Here is a 19,510-nt window from a genome sequence, read left to right on the forward strand (position 1 = left end):
GACAATACTTTCATTAGAGAAAGCAGAAAGTTTTTGAGGAGGAAAACGTAAATGAAATATTGCTTGCTCCATAGTATTTACTGTTAAAGTCAATTTCAACAAATTGAATTGAAATGTACAAAAAGAGTCACACGTTCTTGAAAACAATACTATATATTTAACTTCAGCCCACCAACCAAATTCATGAAGCGACTTCAGTTTTAAGTAAAAGCCAAATTGATCCAATTATATTACGAGAATGATTTAAAAAACGCCATTTGAGTTCTAATTAATATTGAAAGCCCGGTTTATTTGCCTTAAAAACCCTCTCACACTCTTTCCTCTTTTTATTATTATTTTTTAAACCCCTTTTGAACCATTTTGTACATATCATGCATATTGAAATCGCACAAGCTGTTGAATTTCTTGGTAGACTTTTGCAATCAAAAGTAGACCAAGACACAATAAACGCTTTTAAAGAAAAATTAACCGAACTACTAAAAATTCGTTTTCAAGACCACTGGGATCCTCAACAACCATATAAAGGAAATGGCTATAGAGCGATTTCTAATTTCAATGGACAACTTGATCCTATTCTTACCTTGGGTAAGAAAATAGTTTTTTTCCCATTTTGCTCCGCGTTGTTCTGTGTCTTCTAAATATAAATAATAGCCTCTGCTGCAGTACCCATTCAACCTTCTTGTATTCATGCTCATCTTCCTCGTGATTTCGTTTTATGGATTGACCCTTTCTCTGTCTCTTACCGTGTAGGAGACCACGGAAATATTATGACATTATTCGAAGACCGTTCTCGTGGTAGAATAACCTTAAAGATGAATCCTGTTAGTCCCAGTCACTCACCTATGCTACCTTATGTTCAACCAAGAATATCAACACCTATTCGTATCTCACCACCCAACAGTCCAGACAATAATGTATTAAAGATCAATCCTCCCTCTAGTTCAAAGAAAGATAATGAAGAAAAATCTAAAGGCTTAGTTTTGGCAAACTAAGTCCAAGGGTTAAATAGGAGAGAGAGAAGGGGGATATGTATACAGAACACATCATATATATTACACATATAACAACACATACACTACACATATATACAGTTTTGTAAATTTTTTTTCTCTTTATTCATCATTTTTGGAAATACAATAAACATTAAAAACTACCTCTGCGCTGTAATTGTTCTCTAGCTGAAGTACGTAGCATTCTATTAGGTGGATTCTATATTTCATTATTATTATTTTATTGTTGTTTTCATGTCATTTATTTACTTTTTTGGTTTCTTTTTCAGCTATTCTTTCTAATGGCACAAGAATAAATAAATAACAGCTCGCAATGCTAGACATCACATACAGCACATGCTTCTTTATGACACAATTGAGTCTAACTTGGTTACATAGCAACAGTCACTTACTTGACTAAAAATAACTGTCAATAACTGATTCGAGGCAGTCAAATACCCTAACCAAAATGTCAGGAATAAGATGCCAAGCAGTTTAAGCATATAATGAAAAAAAAAAGCAGGCTTATTAAACAATAATTTATTCGGTAGTATTAAAATAAAATGACCAATAAGCATATAGTATTTCTACTGCTTTGCCTTGGTCAGGTCGCTGTGAAAAAGGAATGAAAATCCTTTTGGGATTAAAGAGAAACTGTAAAAGAGTTAAAGTGAAAATGATAATAATTAACTATCAGAAAATCGATGTTTTATATGAAGAGAACGTTTGACGAAAGGTTCACCAAGGTGGTCAGAGGGATCTGGAAGTTGAGAGTGAGCCAAACAGTCCATCTCAAATAGGATTGCACAGATAGTAGGCCAGCGAATGAGCCAGGCATCAATTAATTTCCTTGCTTTCTTGGTAAGGAGTGTTGGTGGTAAGAAGTTCAAAAGATAGGAAAGTGGATCGTCAATAGATTTGGGCAGCTGAAGGCAGCTGTGCATATCTAAACAAGAAAAACTATGTAAGCGTGAAAAAAGTTCATTTGGATGAAAGGAGAAGGCTTGAGGTTTACCAAGAGGTAACCAACCAAGTCGCTATCGCACACAACAAGACCGTTCACTTCTTGTCATTGGTATCCAAAGAATAGGGTCAACAATTACAATATTACGGCAGTGGGACAGAAGTTTAGAATGTTTTCCTTGGAGTTTCGAGCGGTGATTATCAATCAGGAACTGTCTTCGTTTTCTAATAAAATTATTATGAGTCATAGTTTCGAGATGTTCATTGCTGACTGATGTCCATAAAGGTGATTTGGATGGTTGGGATCATTTCGAGACACGTTGTGATTGTATGTATGTTAGCAATCTTGTTAATAATGCATCGTCTGGTAGGAAGGAGGTTCTGAAAAGAAGCTGTGCTTGAAGTATGGAAATACGATCCTTCATGATTGATAAATTTATTAAGCATATCATTACCTTGGTAGAGGTGAAAGGTCGTCCGCCAAAAATTTGATGAATGCATTGGCTTTGGCAATTTTCAAGAGATTGAATTTCTGGTAGATTGAAGGCTGTAATTGCTAGACCATATTCCAGTTGTGGCTGGACTATCTGGGCATGGAGACGTGTTGAAAGGAGGTAATCAAACTTATGTTATAAAGACAAATGAGATAGCTATGAGTGAAACTCAGGTTGAAGAAATGGTTGAAGAAATGGACCTCGATGAAGATCCTACATTTAGATATGGTAAATTGCTGTTATTGGATGGTGATCGGATCGTGCCTCAAGAAATGGAAGTCGATATTGTTCCTGAGGATATACCACTTATGCCTGAGGTTGATGACAGTAACAAGGCTCTCTCTTACAAAGCCTATTGCCTTGAGAATATCAAGAAATTAATCCACCTTATGCAGGAAAAGGGCAGTTCTGCTACGAATCACGCAAAGGCTTGCTTCATTCCCCATTCTACTGCATATGAAATACTGAAGCAATGGAACAAGAGCGATGGAACTGTTATTCCTGTAGGTTGCGTGAAACGACACTCCAAGAATAACGGAACTCCCAAGACAAATAATGCCAAACTAACACAACAGCACACATAGTTCCTCATAGGTCTGGTTGATCAAAATCTGTGTATTACAGTGAACATGGCATGAGAGCAGCTTTGTAGCATGCTTCAAGGCCACAGCATATCTGAAAGCAGTTTAAGGAAATATATGAAAGAGAAAATTAGGCTACCCTTGAAAAATTCAAGTATTTACACTGTGGACAGAGATGTTACTAGAATCATTGAGCTTCGTTAGAAGATAGTAACAGAATGGAAAGCGGCTGGAGTTGATTTTCAAAAGAATTGTGAGTTCATCGGTGAACCCGGATTTAATTCTCATCAAATTAGGAGTAAAACTTGGTCAGTTAAGGATACTCCAGCACAAGTAAAAGCTCCAATACAAAAGGGTAACAATCTTAGTATCGTCGGATGCATTTCTCCATTTGGGACCCTTAACTTTTCCAAAATCGAATCTTTGAAACCTAGTGATGTTGTTAAAATTAAGAGAACTTCCTCTATCTGAAAGCAAGAAAAGAAAAGTTAAGACTGATGAATCTTCTAAAACAAAGGTCAGGAAAGGCACAACTACGTAGCTTATCATAACTTTTGTTTGAAACGTCATAGACGTTTTGGATAGATGTGATAAAAAAGGATTTTTTATCATCATGGGTGACTACAGGATTCATCACTCTCATTATGCAATTTATGCCATCCAAAGTTGCGGCTATAAGCCATTATTTATGCCTCCCTACTCACCTTTTCTTAATCCAGTTGAAGGGTGCTAGTCCAAAATTAAATCGCAAGTTCGAAGAAATTCACTTTCTTCATTGGATACTTTAACTGCCAGAATTCAAGCAGCTTGTAGAAGCGTTACCACAGAAGATTGTCTTGGATGGATAATATATTCAATGAGTTTTTGGGATAAATGTTTCAACAAAGAAGTAGGCTTGGCTTAATTTTATGTCTGAGCAATTTACATCAGTTCGTCTGAAATATTTTTTAAATTTTTTTCTGTGAAGATAAATTTAAAAAAGCTGGACTATGAGTTCAAGTATATGAATTCATGCTCCTGAAGTAATATTTGAAGGTGTTATATGAGTACGAAGTGCTTGATTTCTTTGATTGAAAACCTCGACGAGGCGAATTTTTGCTTCAAAATGATCCAATTGTGCACAAAAATAGAGTAAACAACTGTCCGCCCAGATCAGTTCAATCCGTTGGGAAACTGACAGCATAAAATTAAAATACAACAATAACAACGTTTCTTTTTTATCTCTTTTTCTTCTTGAAAAGAAACAGCTTAAGATGGCAACATTTAAAGTCATGTTTAGTTTGACGCTACACATTGAAAAGCTTTATTGAACTTCATCATAGGTAGTGGATAGAGGTATTGGTTTATTTTTGAGTGCATTTTTGCGTGCATCAAGTGTTTGTCTAAAGAAAAGTTGCCGCTCATATCATTCGGAAAAGGGCCTGATAAAGATAAAGACGCATAGAACTGGTGCTCTACCGGCAACTACAGAGGAGGCAGAAGTCTGGTGAGCTGTTGCTTGCAACGATGGGTGAAATTCGTACGTCCAAGGTAATGAATATAGTTACCATTTATGTTATACAACTTATATTTTTCGTAAATATAGGTATGCTACTCATGTCAAGAGATGACTCTTACTACAGCTATGATCGACCTCCACAGTGTTCTCACTTGCAGAAATTGTGGAATAATGTGACAGCGTGGTCTAAATGCTTCCAAAAACATTATTACTGGTTGCAGTCGCCCTCCAGTTTTCTTGCGAAATCAATAATGTCAAAACCTTTTCTGTTTTTTTTTAAAAAAAAATTGCCATATCGAACATGGTTTCTCTTTACAATAGATTTAGATTTCTACAAGTAAGACGTCCAGAGATCATTGTCGACTTGTCTGAAGCTAATTTCCTATTTTATCTTTTACAAACAGGTAAGCAGATTGTCAATTTACATTTTGGTTCACCCAGAAAAAACTAACATCGTCTAAATCTGAAGTAGAAATACAGTAATTCTGTTTAAACCTAATGTATGCGCGGGAAATGATGATATGAAAAGTCATATCCCCTTTTTCCTTCTCCTTAATGACTCAATCGATCTGATGATTCAAGTAAAAACAGGTTTTACATATAAATAATAAGGAGCAAATTTAATAGGTATTTACTATATTTATACATGTGCCCATTGTAGAATAAATAGAATTAACTAATCTGAATACTCGTCCGTGTGTTACGACCAAAGCCTCCTATGACAGCCATGACCCACTCTCTTGTCTTTATCCAGTAATGATGAAAATAATTTCCAACAATTAACATGGTAGTAATTGATTGTTGAGAGTCTTCCATCTTCCTTTCCAACACACCGACCTTGCCATAAAAGGCTCCTACATTATCTTCAATATCCTTCAATTTATCATTCAATGCTTTTAGTTCATAATGAACCTTTGCACTGTCATCTTCCATCTCTTTCAACTCTTGCTCTGTCTCTGTTTGTTCCGCCACCAGTTCCCGGGACTCTTTTTGGATAGACTCAAACATCTTGTGTCTTCTTTGGTAAACCCGTTTCAGTCGACTAGCCATCATTTCGTATTCGTCGGCTACTTGAGTGAGATCATCCAGTTTCTTCTTTAGAGTACGTTGTTGCTGACATAATTTTTGATAAGTTATATATGTCTGGACATTCATCGAAACCAAGGGCCGTTTGATAGCTTCATCATTTAATACAATCAGTGATGATGTCGAGTTGGACCGTTGGAGAGAGGGTTTAGGTGCAATGTCTATTATCGGCTGATAATTGGTCGCCAGTTTCGATATGAGAAAGCTATCTGATATGGATCGTTTGTGGTGTGCCAGTGGCGGTCGAGGGGTTGTGGCAGGTGTAGTATCTGATTCTTTAGTGAGTTCAAGAGATTCATGATCATCATCATGGTATATGGTCTGTGCTACTTGATGATGTACATAAGAAGGAATATCTAAAAGAGTTTTATATATACAAATTTAATCATAGCAAAAAGAGGGAGCGTACCTTGATCTAATCGATCTGGAGACATGGTATATTCGGGTATCGGGTGGCTAGATGAAGCTTGTTCTTCTTCTTCTGTTGTCGTAGTCTTGTAAGAGGCTGGACTGATGACTGAGCTTGACATAGAAGAAGGAATGTCGATTCTTTTATGATGATCGGCTGTGTTTATCCAAGGAAGTGACCTATATTCAACATATGTATTCATAGCTATGATAAAAAATAATGATATGATCTTACACTGCTACTCTACTCAGCATTTCTGCTGCTGTTCCACCCGCCCTTGATTTTTTCGTCATTCCCCTCAACTTGGGCCTCCAAATCTTTCTCAGACTTTCTATTGTCGCATGATGTCGAAAGACCTCTGGATCAGATGTCTCAGCAAACAAAGGTGAATTGCTCACTCCAGATATATCGTCCAATTTTGATTTGATGACCTTTTTCATTTTCAGGTTAAATGTATGCTCATTTAACTTTGCCAGTGTCTCCAGATCCAAAAATTTGGTAGGTCGAATGTTTTTGGAACGCTGATAATCCCCAATGTCAAATCGAAATGAATCATAGTCAATAAAGGGATCTTTAATAGTCTATTAGGAAGGGTTAGTTTATAACAGATACCAGTCAAATTAGTGTGAACATGCCGTAAAATTTGAATCCTGTAGCTTATTTCGACACATGATCAATTTTGATATGATGGCAGCTACTAGATGAGGTTCAAGCCAGGGCTCTTTTAGAGAGTACTAATACAAGCATATAAATGATTTTTTCTTTCTTTTAATAAGTTCACATTTTATATACCTCTGTTGTCTTGACTGGATCATAATGAGTATAAAATGACCATAGTGCCTTTGTTGTCTCATTACATATCAACCCATCAATGCAATCCTTATCCAACAGTTTAAACAAGTAGAGAGCAATTTGTACGGTCGACACCAAATTAATCATTGCTTCCTGAAAGTCGACTGTATCTGCTATCTTGTACAAAGACCTAAATTTTTCCTCTGACGCTGGACTGTACATCCTCTAAGTCGTATGCATCATTGTCTTTTTTTTAAAAAAAAACTTACTTTGGAGGTCGAAGATTGAGTGAACTTCTTCCTGTACAGTTGGTTCTCTTTAAATTGATATTCACATAGGCTTGCTTTACCCACTTGTCATAATCTCCATCGGGTATGAGGACCATGTCCATTTCAAACGGAAGTTCACTTGGATCTGTCAATACAATTTCTCCTAATGGTGTCTAATATGCATAAATTAGATCGAATGGTTCTGCATAAACTGTATATTATTACTGATTTAAGCTTCATGCTTGATTCTCCAACATTCAAAAACGATTGAATCTGTGGCCGAGGATGCTGAAGCTCTGCGGTAGATATAGCAATAACAGCTACTTGAATCTACATGAGTTGATATAATAAACCATTCTCCCCTTATTCTTACAATATGACTTTTTTCGCCAGTGAATACTTTAACTACATTAGAATCAATAGTTCGATCGCACATCCTAAACGTTTCCCCCCTTTGCTTTTAGTCTTGTATAAGTTACAAGTGTATGTTTTGTACCATTGCTCAACAATATAAATCTGATATCCTACTAATTCACACTGCTCTTCAATGACACTAAGTCCACAGGTAGCAGCAATTTGAAGTGCTTTCTTTCTTTCAGCAAATACAAAACGCTTTTTATCCGACATTTTAAGAAAGAAAAGAAATAAATGTTTTTATTTAACAACACGTATGATGGATCTACTAAAACCAGCAGCCACTAAAGCCATAAGACCCCCAAAAATCAAAACAGGTGTCACACTCGACAGAGACTGAGTATCTTTAATGGCAGCAAAGATAAATGAAGAAACGATGGCTACAGCAAATTGAGGGAACACAACATACATGTTGTGAACACCCAAGATCATGCCTGCATCAAATTCTTCTTGTTGTTCGAGCTGAGAATAGCTTGAACTGCTTCCATTGACCTGTTGCTGCTGCCTTCTCTCATCTTCTACGCTGACGTATTCACCGACTAGCGAAAACGGAATCCACAGTACAATGGCCCAAGGGATACCCATGATGGCTAGAATAAGAGTTGCTGTGGTCACTGATTTAACAAACCAGGTGGAAAGCAAAGCAGTTGCGACAGTCAAATGAGATAAGGTATAGATGTTGAGAATATTCAGCAGTTTCACTCTTTTAAATTGTGCAGCCAAGGCAGGTATGACAAGTCCTGCCAGAACAGAGACAACCGAGTAACATAATAGAGCAAATGATCCTGCTCGTGTACCTTCAGCCCAATCTCTTCCCTCGGGTGCTGATGGATGTGTAGCAAAATAGATATCGGAAACCCACTGTGTACTGTAGAACAAGAACGGAAACCATCCCATCCAAGCAAAGAATTGGGTGTTGCACAAGGTTTGGATAGGTCGAGGTAAAAATCGAAATGCCTTCCAGATGTAATAAAAAGTGCTATACCAAGGCCTATTAAAGCAACAAAAAGGATTTAGAGCATCGTTCCAATTTTTCTTTCGATATCTTCTTACTGGCTGATGTCTTGTTCTTCTGCTCTTTCATTCAGTTTTTCTTTGGTTGTAACACAAGTGATTGTCAAAGTGACAATAAATACGACAATGGCAATGATGCAAAACACCTTGACTTGTGAATCGCCTACCCAAGGAAAATACGTAACAAGGTCTACAAATCCTACAAAGTAACCGACTACCATCGCGGTATTACTCATACGAGCGCTCCACGCATTTGCTAGTTCCTGTTGCCAAAGGGGAGGTATATCAAGAATGAGTGCCCGACATATGGCTTGAGTCGCATTTAATGTAAAATCTAAAAAGTAAAATGACACAACGGCCACAAGAATGGCATTGGTGTGAGCCTAAGAGGGATATCAATTATATATACATGTTTGTATACGTGTGTATCTATTACTTTTTCATCAATCCAACCATTGTCCTGTGACGTCAAGGTAGCCAGCCAGCGTCCAATCTCCCTTGCATAGGCAATGCCAAGCATCGATATACATGTTAACAGGCCAGAAACAATAATAAATGGTCTTCTTTTGCCTAATCTTGAAGTGCATTTATCACTAAAGGCGCCAATCAACTAAATAGAGTAATCTATACGTCATTTTCTATGAAACAATCTAAAGGAGCAAAGCAAGATACTTACCGGCTGAACAAGTAACCCTGACAGAGGACCAGCTAACCAGACAAGTGCAGTAAGTTCTTTTGACAGATCCAGTGATAATAGATAAGGTGTACCATATCTATTATAAAGTAATAAGTACTCATTAACAAACATGTAATTTATGGATATTACGATAGCTCAACCGTCCCTAATGATAACATAGTTAATAACACAAAGACGTCATTAAATAAGCAAAATCATACAAGTAAACTGAACGCCGGCCATACAGACAGTTAATGTCAATAATTGAAGCAAACTTAAACCCGGTGAATCTATCTCTGTTGTATTCATAGGTTCCTTGACGTAACTAGGTGCTTGTCCTGCACTATTGTAAGTAGGTGCCTCAAATGAAGACCTCCTTCTCTGCTGCTTTGGCCTACTGACAGGAGGCTTCTTATTTGGTATCAACGGTGTCTTTGAAGTGGGCTCAGGCATAAGAAGTGTACAAGAGGAAGGAAAAAGAAAATGAATTTTGGCTTTTATGCAACCCAAAAAAAGCGGTCTAGACTCCGAATATTTAGAAATTACTTCACTGTGCTTATTTTGTCAAACATGCGTTGAACGGATGAAAACATATCTACAGTCACTGATGCTGACCAAAGAGATTCAACGCAGATGATTTTTAGTCAATAGTATAGTCAAAGAACGAATAGAATGAGCCCTACATGGCATATCTTGCTACTCAAATACATACGCCATGAGCATTCACAAACTGCAGCTCTGATGTCGAAGGGTATTTATTCAATTTAAGACTTAAAGTAATACTTTAAGTGAAATAATACAATAGTGACAGGTGCTTTCTATTTGGATTTAGTAAAAAGGTATCTTATATATTCAAGGTTTTGTTATCAGTATATTCATCATCTTTAGCAGAACCAGGATAATCCACATTAATAAATGCAGAGCTTGTATCATCATCACCAGGCTTCCGTTTGATTGAGGCTATCTTCGATGTGCGCCGACTTGAAGGAGAGGATGCGTTACTATCAGAGGATACAGCTTCCTATGATAAACATAAGTTTGATGTGATATGTCAAAGTCATAAATGATTACCTCCATAGTCTGTGAAAATTCTTTTGTTTTTCTGGACAAGAAGGATGAAAAATTTGAAAATAGCTTACCTACTTGCTGCGTTGCTGCAGCAGTAGAAGTGACTGTAGTAGCAGAAGAAGAGGGCTCTCCATTACGTGTTGCTAAACACGATAAGTAAAGATCACACACACACGCACACAAATGACCAATCACTTACTTTCTGATGAAGATCTTTCAAGCTCGTTCCAAAATGCGTCAACGCCCTTCATAAACTTGGTACTACCTTTTGACACAACCTTTGCACCGCCTGATACGGCTTTTGATAGAGTATTTCGAATAGGAGCCAAGTTCTGATTTAGCTGCAAGTCGCGTAATCGACTATTTTATTTTAATGAGCATACGTCTATATGTGATCTTGGAATAACCTCATTTGCTTACTTTGACAACGTATTTTGAAGATCGGTCATAGATATATGGCCCATTCCTGGATGCCTAGTGTATGTACATGTGTATTGATATCAGTTTATTCTTGTATGTATCTGTTATTAGTTACTTACCCAGGCTCTACGATTTCATATATTTCATAATCAGTATATTGATTCCATTTCTTGAAATTGTTGGTTTGCCACCAAGCTCTAAGCCATTTCATTCCATAATCAGTTAAATAGTTATGCTCTAAGAATAAGCATGAATAAGCATTTCAACAGGCCCCTGTACTTTTGCTACCTTCATTTTCCCCCATCACAGTTTCTGAACCTAGGTTGTCCAAAACATCATCCAGTTGATGGTGCGCCTGCGCATATTTCACACTGGATAAGAGTGATAAGATATATTCCTCAAATCTGGCTCTAAGATAATCATCAGAGCCTAGATACGTGTTTTGCATAGGATGACTAGGATCTAGTAATAGACATGAGCACTTTGCGCATGTTATTCAAAATAAATGCTGTTACCATTTTGGCTCCATGTATCATTCACTACTCTGACTATACTTTCCATCCATCTTCTATCTGCAATCGTATGGCTAACACATGCAACAAGGGATTGATTATAGAATTCGAGTGTGCCTGTCTCTACGTTGACAAGCACATCAATCTTTGTATCACTTTTATGATGAAAGAATATTTGATTGGTTGTCCCTGCAATATATGAATGTGTTTGATCCGATGATAACATATCGATCTGCTGAAGAGGCACGTATGGTTGAAAAAAGGAGCCCTGTCAATGGTATTAAGGAATATACTTTTTTTTATAGGCTATATGTGTTACTTTTTCAAAGATGTGCAGTGGTAATCCCATATACTTTAGTAAACTCTCTTTACTTCCATCAACAAGTATTTCTGCTGTACTGAGCTGAGTTGTATCTAAATCTGGGCTCCCTGAATCCTTCAAGTTCCTCAACAAACCAGGTACAAGCGATATAAGTGAGTACTGAAACGTACATAGCTTTTCTACAGGGTATCCATAAAAGAGAATCTAGTTCGGTTAATACATCTATTGACAATAAAAGAAGCCTTCTCTCTCTCTCTTTTTTTTTTTTTTTTACTCTTTTTTCAAGTAACAGTAGTTTCAAGAGCATTAATGTTTTTGATCTGAATTTATACACAAGCTCGCGTAATGAAGTACCCATATACAATGTTGAATCGTCAATTGGCCCATAAAATGCATTATTTAGACTGCTATAAAGGTTCTAATAGAAGGCTATGAGTATGAATATACAAGCTCCAGGATCTATGTGTAGTTATCATGTTACATGTAGAATATCAAGCTTTGTAAAATCACGTTGGTTGAACCAAGCGGCTGTGATAACTGCTAGCTTTTGCCTGAGCGGGCCAAATATTGGCTTGTATTAGCACAAATTAGATAGGTTACAATGATATGCATATAGAATGTATATTACTTGTCTAGCCAACACAACTACAGCCTTTTGCACAATGGATCTAGTGATGTCTGGTGTCTTTACAATCAAATCCTATCAAATGTTGTTAACTATCAAATATATCTCTCATGAATATAATATCAACCTTGGATGCTATCTGTCTATTACACGATATCCCAAACAATGTTGTTTCAGCAGCCACTGACCAGCTTGGTACTGGAGGTAGATGAAAATAAGCAAAGTCTTCGTCCTTTTGGTGAGCACCATCTATTGAACTCTTCAATATTCTCTATTTATTTTATATTTTCCTAGTCAATATACCAGGTAAAGCTAGAAAAGGTAAAAAGCTCCATTCTTCTGGCAATTCTAGTTTCTCGAGTGTTTGTTGTTGTGTTATCTTTTGACATGGCAAAGGTGGTATGCAAAATTCAACAATAGGACCGAAAGCATGGTGAAAGCCGACGACTAAGACTGCTGCAATTTGACGATCTGTGTTTTTATCCAGTGATTCAGCCATCTTGAAAGAAAAAGGTAAATTACGATATTTGCACTTTAGGTAATCCCTTTCCTTTAATCAACAGTTAGAACATTGAACCCCCGACGCTCAGTGCGCTGCTTGAATCGTTTGCATTACCGTGCTTTAATTTGAGATGATGACGGGTTAGGCACTTTGCCTGTAAAAATAGAAATTACCCTAGCGAATGAAAACAATATTTGATATGACGATATAAATGTGAAGGATAGCATACGAAAATAAATTCTTTAGCTATATTCTGCTATACCAAAAATATCAGATGGAAGCTGTCATATAATGAGAGCTAATAAACGATAAAAGTCAGCCGTAGAATAATATATGCTACACTGAGATTGTAGCTTACTTGACATTTCCTTGTGATAAAGAAAAAGATTAATGTCATTTTTATATGTAATCAATTCCTATCCCAATAACTGTCCGCATACTTAACTCAGCCTTGGTAGCCTTCAGCAGTGGCACTAATTATCAATTTAGTTGGATCCATGAATGACGAGTAAGGTGACATAAACAAGAGTTTGTACTCATGCTTTCTCACAGTGTTGACTATACAAGGGGCGTGATGTATTCTACAATTATCCACTACAGTAGAACCTTCTTTTTTTTCTTTTTTTCTTGTCAGAATCACTCAAAATGCCTATTATGAGCTTTAAAAGCTTCACAATATGGAAAGCAGCTATACCTTTTTAACCGGAATTGACCTGAACTCTATAGCATCTATTTTTCTTTTTGTAAGCTTAGGTTCTTGAGAGCACCACTTTTGAAAGCTTTTAGCATTGCCCTTATTCAAGGATTTGCAAAAATAATATAAGTTATGGGAGAAATACGGCTAATGATACTTATATGGATTCCTCTTTGAGTTTTCTACTTTTCATTCATCATAATCCTTTTGATCTCCGTAGTCATCGCTACATTTTTCTCAGTTATAGGTTCTTTTGAATCCTTGTCGATAAAAACAAGACTCAGTAGTTAAGTCAAGTTTAATGTACTCCTTGATGTTAAAGTAATAGTTGACACAGTTTAAATTAGATCATATTTTTCGTTTGTAAAGACTTGAAAGCTTTTTCACTTTTAGATAAAGTCGCTTGAATCTAACAGTATTAGGTGTACTACTACTTGAATAACGTGTCCTACTATATAAGCCTGCTACAAAAAATCATCCAATGAGGAATGAGGAATAGCATTCTCCTTAAAATCATTCATGCAGCCAAGGAATTTTTTTAACTCAGGAACGCTTTTCAAAGTCACAATGTAAACAAACCAAAAACTATGAGACTTCCATTCCAACCTTTTTTTTCTCTACACTCAAACTCTATAGTTTGCCCAATTCCAAGATTGAAGGAATGTTCCTAGAACATTGCCGGATGTTGAAGTGCCGGGTAGCTGGTCTTTCCCGCTTCGGGGGGAGAGCAAGGGTTCTTATTTTTCTTCTCTAAGCAATATGCATTTTTTATTATTAGAATTGATATAAATGAAAAAATGAAAAAAAAAAAAATCATAATGGATTTTCACAGAAATAACCCATTTAATATAAATTTACCTTCAAGCTTTATTCTTTCTTTTATTAAAACTTCCCATTTAAGCAGCCTTAAAAAGAGTTAACATAATGCTGGGTAAGCTCATTAGGATGAAAATAGCAACTATCCCTTGATCACCCTCTTTGACCACTCCTTTTCTAAAAATGATTAGTAACCTATCGTTAGGTGTCTTTATGCATCTAAGTATGCTGCAAGCGCCCTTGACGTTCTTAATATTGCCCAATCAAGAGGCGCTATATCTTATCTACTCTATTTCCAATATCATGTATTGTAGCTTTATATCACTGAACGCATCCATTTATGATTACGGTCCTACCAAGCCAACGTACGACGATCGTGAGTCAAAATGAGAGTGCGAAGTCTAGCTAGCTCTGGTCGTATATGGCTCATGCATCAATCAGATACTGTTGAGACAACTTCTGAACGCAAAAAATGAGAAGGGATTCACTCTCACATCTTATATCACGTCTGGACCTGTAATAGACACGCTGAGAGAGGTGTTCTCTTTGTCTCAGTAATCAGTACCAGCTGGGACTATAATGTTATAGGAGGCTCAAGCTACAATGTCATTCGTACGTTTCGTGTGGAATAAAGTTCATAATAGGTTGATTAATGTCTTGAAAACTATCATTTTCGCTGTCACCTTTTATTTGGTTAGACATGAAAATACAAAATACAAGACATGATTTCCCCTCTCTCCCCTTCCCATCTCTTACCTTCGCTTAAAGAAGATCAATTGTATACTTTTAGAAAAACTTTATTTTTATTGTATTTTCGCTTATCTTTAATAAAGATGAACACTGCGCGCACGATGAAATCCACGAGAAGGCTAATGCTACAAGCGCTTCCTTGGGGCGCTACATGCGACATCACTATACAACTTCGCGCTACCAAAGTGTCCACCTAACCTAAGGCTTTCCAGTGGGATATCCTTTGATATATAATTACTCTTGAATGACCTTGGTTCTTTGTTGATTAAACTGACAGCATAAAATTAAAATACAGAAAGAGCCATACTATATCCTTTCTTTTTGAAACTTTATAAAAGCCACATCCTATACCAAGGAACATGGAAAGATGACTGTTCTCTGAATAAGTGTAGCTTGACGCTGCACATCCAAAAGGTTTGTTGGCGACATGGCAGGTGACGTTTGCAATATTAACTCTCTCATGGGTTTCCTCGTGCGCGTAGTGTACACCTTTTTATAACACGATATGAAACTATCACATAAAGTTTGGATTATATCAAACTGGAAGCAGGGAACAGCATTCCAAGCGTTAACCTTTGCAAAGCATACCAAATGTGAAACATGGACATCTTGTTTAAATGCTTTTGAGAATGCCCTAAAGGATCTAGCTGGCTTGAGCTTGAAAAATAATACCAACAGAGATATCATCATGTGGGCTGGAAAAAGTTAAAAGAAAGCACAAGAAGTACGCGTATTCGAGTGTTCTTTTTAGTAATGCATTGAATAGAGTATTAATATTATCCTCTTTAGCTTTTAGACATTGTATTGGTCAAACAACACTTTTACTTACAGGCTCGACAAAAGCTTATGGCCAACAAGAAGTACCTAACCATGACCGTCAAAAATAAACAAATTGAGAGCGAAATCGCAATGATTGGGAGTTTGGCCGATGTAGATAATGATGCTCTGCACCAAGTCGATAGCAACCACAAAGTTGCAGATAGCCATGAAAATCAAAGCACTTCTTATAAGGAAGAAGAAGATATCGTTGCTCTTGAAAAAGAAATTAACAATTTTACAAAGGATGAACTTGAAGAACATAATTTTGAGTTCGAATATATGTTCAATAAGCTAGGTCAAGGAGAAAAATGGTACCTCTCAAATGGAAAGTATGTTGACGACAAGCTCTTCATGTTTGGATTGCAGCGCCAGCCTGATCACCCAAGTAGATCGTTGAGTATTGATCATTATGATGAAAACTACACTACATATAACGTCTCCACTCAACAAGGACTACAAAAAATCATCACGTATCAGAAGAAAAGCCTCCCTATGCCTTCAGATTCAATGAAACTTTTTAAACAGATACAATCCAGACAGTACAGCCAAGCTTCGAACTGCTCTAAGGGATAATCATACATTTCAACCAGACTACAATAAAGAAGAAAGCTTCGATAAAGACTGGATTAACTTAGTGATTTTTTCATTGGTTTGAGAGTATGCAAATAGTAATATGGATAGCCACCGTGGCGCAACAAAGCTATAGCGACAAAAATCAGCCAATAAAATTTCATAAAAAGCGTTGAATTTGAAAATACAAGAATATTATTGGATGAATTTAATAATTTAGTTTTCGATGCCTCATAGTGTTAGAGTTTGGTGTGAGTGAAGCCAAGCCAAAGATTGAATATGATTTTGATACCAAGTTTATGGAGGAAGGCTTTTACAAGCTGCCTTGCACGTTGAAAGACATGTTTGACTATTTACTTCAACAAATAAGCTTTGATAATCGCTCAACAGCAATTCGCACAGTTGGATTCTTGCACTCTGGTTTATCAAGTACACTTATTGAACTAAACAGATCTACAAAGTACATCTCACGTATCTCAAGAAGCAAGGCATGAAAATCAGCAACTCCGTGACCAAGTTTGGTTCTATTGTTTTACCAGTCATTCTTTCTACTTGGGTATGTTGCGAATTTGTTAAAGTATTCGAAATCATTTCATCGAACGACGAAGTCGATTCAAGTAACACTGCCTGATTTGATAACTACTTGGAAAGAACTGCTTTCCGAAATATGCCAAAAACATCAACATCAAGCAAGACAGCTCAAAAAAAATTAAAGTTAAATCATTGGGATGCTCTTTTTCTTTTCTTAAAAAATAAATAAAGTATAATTTAGTTGTTGATTGTATCTTTCCAAGACTTCATTCTGTTGTTGCCTCACCTCTTTCCTTCATAAAGCGACACTCTATTGCTTAAATTTTTTTTATAGGATTTTACATTTACCAAAATAAAGTAGTAGTGCCCCCTTTTCGTGAAACAGTAATCAGAAGTGTGCAGAAGGTGGTAACTACGTCTTCTAGGCTGCTCACAAGCAATATCCTTATTGTTGCACCAACACCTCAAAATTACAAAACATTTTGGCTAAAAAAATGCATAATGCAACCTTGTGTATGTAAGGCAACGTGGCTTTATTTTTATCTTGCAGTTACGCGCTTGCTCTTTATGAACACTGGTAGATTTGGATGTTTCTGTGACTAAACCAGGGACTAATTAAAATGTACAATAAAGAGCTTTGTAGGGTTGCCATTATCATATATACTCTCACTGTTGTCTTTATGATTGTTCAATGTGTCATAAGCATATGGCAGACGCATGAAAAGAGATTGCCACGAAACCATGTAGCACTGCAATCTGGTGTTCAAACCGCACACAGACATTTGTCAACTTTTTAAGATAATCTGAGATTGAAAAGGTTCCACTGTCTAATTTAGCCTAAAAATAGTAGTGTGGGGATACTTGACATGTGATTTGTCCAATTAAATAACCGATTATCAATGGAAAAGAAAAAAATCTTTCTTTTTCTTCCTTTTTTACATAAACAAACATGAGAAGAGCAAAGTCTATTTATGAAAAAAAGAATAATAACAGAAGAAGGTCTTGGTTCAATGGCCCATTTTTTAGTATGTTCTCTTCTGAACCACCTTCGCCTGAAAGAAGACCGAGTTTAGAACTTAATAAGCAACGCTCCCAGTCATTAAATGAAGAGCGGCCTTCTTTACGACCAAAGATATCCCGGATATTATCGAAAGCTACTAGAAGACACCATAAGAAACCATCATTAGATACACCAAGTGTACAGGATACTCCTGAACATCAAGATACACACGAAGAAAGCGAAGACAAAGACTTGCTGCAAAGACATTTATTAAAACCAGATGATGAAGAGGCAGATCGCATTCAATTAAAGAATGACCTGGTCAAATTGGCTTTTGAAGGGTAAAAGCATAATTACTGTATCATCAGCTCTACTCACCATGTGCTATTGTTATAGTGAATTTTCTTTGCCATTTGACTATCGAGATTTAGATTATGCTAGAATATTAGACGTTGGATGCGGACCAGGCTCATGGTGCATTGATCTTGCTCAAAAATACCCAAAGATTGAAGTCATTGGCGTAGACAATGATGACATGTTTCCTTTAGCCCACGTTTTACCACCAAACTGTCAATTAATCGTCTGTAACGTACTCAATGGACTGCGAGAGTTCCCTGATGCAAGCTTTGATGTTATTCATATCCGATTCATGGTGCTCTCGCTCACCACACCTCAATACAAGAAGGTAGTAAACGACTGCTGGCGGCTTTTGAAACCTGGAGGATACATTGAAATACTCGAAACAGACTTGATCATCTATTCTGCAGGGCCCTTGACACAAAAGATGAACCACGAGAGTACTTATCTACATTGAAGTTTTGTTGTTGATGCTTATAAATTTCTTAAATAGTGCTGGAACTAGCCATTAATCAAGGATATGACATAAGGGAGCAATCGAGTATGTTGACCAAGATCGTTCCCGATGAAGGAATAAATAAGCAAGTAAAATATAGATCGATACCCATTGGAGTATGGGGAGGCAGAATTGGAGTACTTTGTAGAGATGACATGATCAACATGTTGACGAAATTTCAGTCTGCTGTACAAGAACACTGTTACAAAGAAAACAATACGTTTGATCAAGACATTTCGGTGGTCATTAGAGAAATGGACCAATATAAAAGCTTCAGCAATTATTATTTCTACAGCGCTCAAAAACCAATTCTTACACCAAATACTAGCACAAGCAATATTAGTAGTATTAATTATAATGCTAACCATAGTATCAGTGGTAACAGTAGTAGTAGCTATAGTAATAGTGATCATAATAGCCATAATCATAGTAGTAATCATAGTAATAATAATAATAATGAAAAAAAGCCAAACAGCCTAGCGCCTGTTATTATAAACCCAAAATCACTTTAATTGTACAACAACAGCGATAATGATAACAACAGCAATAATACTACTAATAATAATAATAGTAATAGTAATGGTAGTAATAATAATAAAATAATAAAGCTAGTAATCACATATCTATAAAAGCATGCACGCTCTAATAAACATTCTCTAGCACGATCTGATTATTATTTCAATCTGACAATAATCAACTACCTTAAAATGAGTGGACGAATCTGCATGCAACAACTGACAATAAAAGAGGCTCCTAATGTTTATTGTCGCAGGATGACACTCCAGAACCTATGTTAAGGGCATATGGTGGTCTGGGGGAATCTCTATGCGTCAATACACTATA

General features: G+C 36.5%; 8 protein-coding genes across 8 annotated transcripts; 5 read left to right on the top strand and 3 right to left on the bottom strand.

The window, feature by feature from the left end:
- The first annotated feature begins 347 nt into the window (after nucleotides 1-347).
- RHIMIDRAFT_95896 (BTG-domain-containing protein) lies at nucleotides 348-1,147 on the top strand. Its single transcript, XM_023615929.1, has 2 exons — nucleotides 348-585; nucleotides 652-1,147. Exons 1-2 carry the CDS (start codon nucleotides 372-374, stop codon nucleotides 990-992), a joined length of 555 nt encoding a protein of 184 aa, XP_023461426.1. The 5' UTR covers nucleotides 348-371; the 3' UTR covers nucleotides 993-1,147.
- Nucleotides 1,148-2,462: 1,315 nt separating this feature from the next.
- Nucleotides 2,463-3,030, top strand: RHIMIDRAFT_295708 (uncharacterized protein; the record flags this gene model as incomplete). The annotated part of the gene is made up of 1 exon (XM_023614205.1): nucleotides 2,463-3,030. The coding sequence occupies exon 1, from the start codon at nucleotides 2,605-2,607 to the stop codon at nucleotides 3,028-3,030; it is 426 nt and encodes a 141-aa protein (XP_023461427.1). The 5' UTR covers nucleotides 2,463-2,604.
- A 231-nt stretch (nucleotides 3,031-3,261) lies between these two features.
- Nucleotides 3,262-3,432, top strand: RHIMIDRAFT_181516 (uncharacterized protein; the record flags this gene model as incomplete). Its single annotated transcript, XM_023605792.1, has 1 exon — nucleotides 3,262-3,432. A coding segment is annotated over one exon (171 nt), but the record flags the coding sequence as incomplete, so codon positions are not given.
- A 1,726-nt stretch (nucleotides 3,433-5,158) lies between these two features.
- Nucleotides 5,159-7,950, bottom strand: RHIMIDRAFT_95952 (uncharacterized protein). Its single transcript, XM_023615930.1, has 9 exons — nucleotides 7,578-7,950; nucleotides 7,455-7,518; nucleotides 7,307-7,411; nucleotides 7,082-7,254; nucleotides 6,813-7,026; nucleotides 6,656-6,754; nucleotides 6,255-6,601; nucleotides 6,021-6,199; nucleotides 5,159-5,967 (listed from the first exon to the last, which is right to left on the bottom strand). The coding sequence occupies exons 1-9, from the start codon at nucleotides 7,706-7,708 to the stop codon at nucleotides 5,198-5,200; spliced, it is 2,082 nt and encodes a 693-aa protein (XP_023461429.1). The 5' UTR covers nucleotides 7,709-7,950; the 3' UTR covers nucleotides 5,159-5,197.
- RHIMIDRAFT_208993 (MFS general substrate transporter) lies at nucleotides 7,736-9,494 on the bottom strand (the record flags this gene model as incomplete). Its single annotated transcript, XM_023607100.1, has 6 exons — nucleotides 7,736-8,486; nucleotides 8,549-8,892; nucleotides 8,946-9,119; nucleotides 9,186-9,282; nucleotides 9,336-9,351; nucleotides 9,407-9,494. The coding sequence occupies 6 exons, from the start codon at nucleotides 9,492-9,494 to the stop codon at nucleotides 7,736-7,738; spliced, it is 1,470 nt and encodes a 489-aa protein (XP_023461430.1).
- A 182-nt stretch (nucleotides 9,495-9,676) lies between these two features.
- Nucleotides 9,677-12,967, bottom strand: RHIMIDRAFT_274059 (uncharacterized protein). Its single transcript, XM_023612429.1, has 14 exons — nucleotides 12,749-12,967; nucleotides 12,436-12,682; nucleotides 12,260-12,381; nucleotides 12,136-12,207; nucleotides 11,989-12,078; nucleotides 11,782-11,925; nucleotides 11,505-11,711; nucleotides 11,189-11,453; nucleotides 10,962-11,135; nucleotides 10,793-10,910; nucleotides 10,674-10,727; nucleotides 10,453-10,613; nucleotides 10,257-10,396; nucleotides 9,677-10,206 (listed from the first exon to the last, which is right to left on the bottom strand). Exons 2-14 carry the CDS (start codon nucleotides 12,629-12,631, stop codon nucleotides 10,030-10,032), a joined length of 1,920 nt encoding a protein of 639 aa, XP_023461431.1. The 5' UTR covers nucleotides 12,632-12,682; nucleotides 12,749-12,967; the 3' UTR covers nucleotides 9,677-10,029.
- A 1,122-nt stretch (nucleotides 12,968-14,089) lies between these two features.
- Nucleotides 14,090-14,858, top strand: RHIMIDRAFT_274062 (uncharacterized protein). Its single transcript, XM_023612430.1, has 2 exons — nucleotides 14,090-14,259; nucleotides 14,336-14,858. Exon 2 carries the CDS (start codon nucleotides 14,358-14,360, stop codon nucleotides 14,532-14,534), a length of 177 nt encoding a protein of 58 aa, XP_023461432.1. The 5' UTR covers nucleotides 14,090-14,259; nucleotides 14,336-14,357; the 3' UTR covers nucleotides 14,535-14,858.
- Nucleotides 14,859-17,744: 2,886 nt separating this feature from the next.
- RHIMIDRAFT_274065 (S-adenosyl-L-methionine-dependent methyltransferase) lies at nucleotides 17,745-19,247 on the top strand. The gene is made up of 3 exons (XM_023612431.1): nucleotides 17,745-18,155; nucleotides 18,211-18,611; nucleotides 18,665-19,247. Exons 1-3 carry the CDS (start codon nucleotides 17,764-17,766, stop codon nucleotides 19,177-19,179), a joined length of 1,308 nt encoding a protein of 435 aa, XP_023461433.1. The 5' UTR covers nucleotides 17,745-17,763; the 3' UTR covers nucleotides 19,180-19,247.
- The last annotated feature ends 263 nt before the right edge of the window (nucleotides 19,248-19,510 follow it).

This window comes from Rhizopus microsporus (assembly GCF_002708625.1).
Source record: "Rhizopus microsporus ATCC 52813 unplaced genomic scaffold scaffold_31, whole genome shotgun sequence".
In the NCBI taxonomy this organism is placed as follows: Eukaryota; Fungi; Mucoromycota; class Mucoromycetes; order Mucorales; family Rhizopodaceae; genus Rhizopus; species Rhizopus microsporus.